Source organism: Bidens hawaiensis, unplaced genomic scaffold, assembly GCF_021521415.1.
Source record: "Bidens hawaiensis isolate Kalapana, Puna unplaced genomic scaffold, B.hawaiensis_p1.1 tig00102071_1, whole genome shotgun sequence".
In the NCBI taxonomy this organism is placed as follows: Eukaryota; Viridiplantae; Streptophyta; class Magnoliopsida; order Asterales; family Asteraceae; genus Bidens; species Bidens hawaiensis.
The window spans coordinates 1-4,867 of record NW_027504721.1 but is presented as its reverse complement, the minus strand read 5'-3'; the positions used below and the strand labels follow the sequence as shown (position 1 = coordinate 4,867).

The following is a 4,867-nucleotide window of genomic DNA, read 5'->3' as shown; positions in this document are numbered from 1 at the left end:
CAAAACCCTTCACATACCTAGCACCCGCAGGGAATTGACGCCAGGAATACCTCGGCAACCAAGTAACTATAAGACGGGTGCGGGTACAGTGTTAAGGCAAAACCCTTCACATACCTAGCACCTGCAGGGAATTGACGCCAGGAATACCTTGGGAGTAAAGTAACTATAAGACGGTTGCGGGTACTGTGTCAAGGCGAAACCCTTCACATACCTAGCACTCCGCAGGGAAATGAAACCAAGAAGGATCTTCTGGGCCATGCTTGCGCACACGGGAATAACATCCCCGCATAGCGGGAACGATGAGAACTAGATTGTTTGAAACTTCAAGATGGAATTGATGGTTTTAACATAATTGATCACTATGTTCAAAACTACCAAAACCTCATGGAGAATCTACACAAGAGGTACTCAACGCTCCTGACTTGCGAGGAGGTTAAAGACCTACCCGCATCATACCCAAAGATCAAGCAGAACAGTGGGAAATTCTGCGTGACAATAGGACTTCCGTGGGAAGAATCCCCATGGAAAACCTTAAAACTAAACCCTTTTCAAAAACCCTTTGCTTAAGTCCAAAAGTTCACCTCACTTTATTAAACATTCATGAGAAGAACATTGGACTGGGGGGACTTGAAGAGGTAGGTCCCAGCAGAGCCCAGTTGGACCCACAGACTCACCTTGAAGAGACGTCTGCGCAGTTCAACCCGCAAGACTCCTTAACGGACGTCTGCGCGGTTGAACCCGCAAGACTAAACTAAAGGAACGTCTGCGCAGAAACCAACTGGATCAGCAGGACCCACCACGCTCAGAGACGTGACGTCCTCACGTGCGGTACGCAAGCTGTTCCCGCAGGAAACGCCTACCAATGGTTTTCAGGTACTCCGCCTGTTCCCGCAGTTACGGATACCGGCCATCAGGGAAGGCCACCCGCGCAGCATGGCTACACGCACAAGGCTTAACTCATAATAATTCAGCAGTCACCTGAAGAAGGAATGAGCAAGCCAGGAACATTCCCGCACAACGGCGGGAGGGGGAATACTCCCGCCCAAATGAGCCAGTCCGTACAATACTGAGGATCTTTCACTGTACCTGACGAGGTATGGGCAAAAGATCTGTCCAAAGATACGACAGCTCATTGACAACAGTATGGCGAGCAGCATGCTCCTGTACTGTATGTCACTATTAACCGCTACCTACTCCCCAACTCCTGACATACCACGTGCCTAGCCTGTAGTTGGTGAAAAAGGAATAGTACACAGCAGGCCTGGTCACTATCAGCCGCTGCCTACTCACCAACTACCAGCATGGCACGTGCGTAGGTCACTATTGGTGGAACAGGAATACTATTCAGCAGGCCACACCTCCTTGGAAACCTACCTCCGGCTATAAATACCACGAATGGTATGATCATCTTATCTTAACATATTATCATCATATGATACCTGATATCTGCTCTAGCAATCTCTTAATATACATTTATATTTAAAGAGCAATCTAGTCTGATTCTCACGCCGGAGGGTGGTCACAAGGAGGAACCCCCCCCTTCTCAGTGACAAGCTCACGGTGTCTGTTTTGCAGGTTATCAGAAGAACCATCTTCTCAGGGTCTAACCCCTCGTGGGAAACATCTATCTAACCCCCAGGTTACCAGTAATCTGCCCGGGGTCCGGTTAGTGTTTCTTCAGATACCGAACGGCGAAAGCTAATAACTCTTATTTGATAAAAAAAAAGTTGTGTCCGAGCCACTATATATTGTAACAAACAACTTTAAGTTTAGGTTCACTTGTGAACGTTGTGTATATCACGTGAATGCCTTCCTATAAAAGGTTCACGACAGATATAACTAGAATTATTCGGTTAACCATGACTTTCATTGGGTTAGTAATAAGTAAAAAAAAAATGTATATCATACATAAACTTAAAAGTCATGACATCTTACCACCATTTTACAAAAGTTAGCAAGGTTTTAATATAAAATCATCTTAGGTGATTTCAATAATTATTCAAATCAATTTTATTTTTTTTAAAGTAAGATAATTAAAAATTTTAAATAATAAAAAGAAAAGGTGATTGTAAATAGTCACTACAACCAGATGTGTACATCAAAGTATCTATCAGTCATAATGAGCAAAAATAATCATAATAGCTGTATGACTTCGTTAGTGGTTACATCAGTCATTTATTCATGTATCGGTAAAACAAATCATATAACGCACTACATGATTTTGTGAACCGTTTGTATAACGTGTTTCTCTATCCAAGTAAATGATGGTCTATATGATGAGTGAATGATGTTTGTACAACGTGTTTCTCAAAAGAAAAAAAAACAAAATTAATGTTGTCAAGACACTGAAAACTGACACAATATGGGACTGCCAGCTTGTAACTTACAATCACAAGTTATCACCTCTTGACCGGGTCGGATCCATGCAACTTGTAGTAATTAATGGCATTAGCATATATCGTTCCTTCTGGTTTCTGAACTCACCAGCTTTTAGTAACTAACTGACAATGGATGCTTTGAGGCAGACTGATGATGAAGAAATAATAATGGAAGGCTGGCTGTATCTCATTAGCTCTAATGCTATTGGATTCAAATACTCGCGAAAGCTTTACTACGTTCTTCAACATCATCGTTTCATGTGCTTTAGGCATTCCTCCAACAAGGTACTTTGTTCGTTAGTTCTCAGCTCGATGTTTTTGTTTACTAATTGATTCTTCAATCGGATGTGCGAGTTTCTTCAGTTTTGGTTAGGATTTATAGCAACATACCGATCGATTGTCATATTGGGTATGAATTTTGGCTATGGGGGTGTGCATGGTTCGGTTTTAAGGTGCATGATCGATATAAACGCTTTATTATTGCAAAGAAAAATCTCACTCAAAAGCTCGTTAACATACGTCCTTCTATATTCACCAACTTGTGAATATGGTCTGGAGTTACCAACACGGTTTGAGTTAAAACCTAAACTTCGGTTATTGAATTTATGAAAATTGAAAACCATTCGGTTTCGGTTATGTTCCTTTTCGGTTTTCTTGGCTTTGCCATACGAGCTTGAATATTTTGGGGCTAGGGTATGAATTTTGTTCGTCGTGCTAAGTAAAGGTGCGCACAATTTGGTTTGAGTTGGTTTGGGCAAAAATCGAACAAAAAACGAGACTACGGTTCTTGAATTTTTGAAAAGCGTTCGGTTTCAGTCTGGTTTTCCTCGGTATTGCTATATGAGCTTGAAAACATTTTGTACCGAGAAAACAGTTTTTTGACCCAAAATAATAAATTGGGGTCTAAATCATTTTGTTGATTAATAACTAACTGACTATTATACATTTGAGTTAGGATGTTTGATTTACATAATTAATTAATTATTATAAATTACAAATTACTTAAAACAAAAAATATAAAATGAAAATCTATTTACATTACACAGAAAACCAAAACAAAACCGTAAGTTCGATTTTACAAAAACATAAAACCGTAAGAAAGCAGCTCAATATCCTATGTTGATCAATATGATGAATTTTAGCAATAGTTTTTTTGTTAATTTAAAGGCGACTGATGATTATGCAAAAACACTAGTTGGTGTTTGCTAGTTTTGCGTGTGAATATGTACTGTGACATTTTTGTCCGTAACATATTAAGTCCCAACAAGTTTGTTTGGTAATAGGATATTTCAATTTAGACGCCATTAAGATGAAAAAGTTTAGTGGAAGTTGTCTTATAGTCTTCTAACACGTAAAGCACATAATTTAATTTAATAACTTATAAACATTTGGTTGCTTGTTCTAGGATCCTATTAGAACCACAGTTGTAGATTCCAGCATTCGTGTAACGGACAACGGGAAGAAACTTATTCGAGGAAAGGTATCAAAATAATCATCTTTTGATAAGCTAAATAAGCATACCATTAATGTAATGTCTAATTCAGGTCCTCTTTGTTTTCACACTTTCTGATACCTCTAATTATGATGCTCATGTTAAGGTACTTTTAATTCTTTCTGCAATATAATGTAAGCTTAATTAATGAAAATGTACTTATGTTAACAGTTGACTGTTACATACCAATTAAATTACATAGTTAGGGGCAGGTAGTCCTGAAGAAGCTGCAAAATGGATCAAATCTTTCGAGGAATCGTCTAAGAAGGTGAAAATTGCTGAGCATTTGAATTTTGAAACCTGGAAACCGATTTCTGTTACTGATGACTCAAGTGCTTTGAAAAATGTAGGTTAAACGGAATAACGGAATCTATTTGGATTGTCTTAGGTATGAACATCAGTACTAATTTGCTAGGTGCATTCGTGTAATGATCATGACAACACCGATCGAATTACTTTTTGTCTAATTTGGAGCGGCTTTCGAATATTAAATGACCAGTTTTTGTGATCTTCAGGTCCACCTGTTCTGGTAGAGTGTTTGATAAGAATGATGTTGATGACATCATCTCTTTAACCTCAGTTATGGATTCCCGAAACGCTGACATGTCCGAACCATCACAATGGACAATCTTTGGTTGTCACCATGGTAAATATCCAAACTAATGTAACATTTCCTCAATATGGCCAAAGTAAATCCTTAGAAGTGTTGTATTTTACATCAGGTATCAGGCTATTTAAACAAGCAAGATATCAAGAAGGCCATAATAAAGTTAGTATCATGCTTAAATCCGGTTACCCCCCCCCCCCCCCCACGCGCAAGCACAAAAGGTCATAATGTCGCATGTACATATTTTGTGTTGCAGAGAAAAGGTCATCCTGCATTAGCAGCTGTTAGTGTAGTCGATAAAGCTCCGGAAGTCATTTTTCAGACACTTATGAGTCTTGGTTTCTCAAGATCACAGTAAGTATAAATATTATTTACTTTTCATCTCCTAAA

The 4,867-nt window shown here is 39.0% G+C and overlaps 1 protein-coding gene across 1 annotated transcript; it reads left to right on the top strand.

The window, feature by feature from the left end:
- Nucleotides 1-2,194: 2,194 nt before the first annotated feature.
- Nucleotides 2,195-4,831, top strand: LOC143608169 (protein ENHANCED DISEASE RESISTANCE 2-like; the record flags this gene model as incomplete). The annotated part of the gene is made up of 8 exons (XM_077083326.1): nucleotides 2,195-2,663; nucleotides 3,784-3,858; nucleotides 3,923-3,976; nucleotides 4,073-4,138; nucleotides 4,221-4,258; nucleotides 4,386-4,516; nucleotides 4,593-4,639; nucleotides 4,734-4,831. Coding segments are annotated over exons 1-8 (665 nt in total), but the record flags the coding sequence as incomplete, so codon positions are not given.
- Between the last annotated feature and the right edge of the window lie 36 nt (nucleotides 4,832-4,867).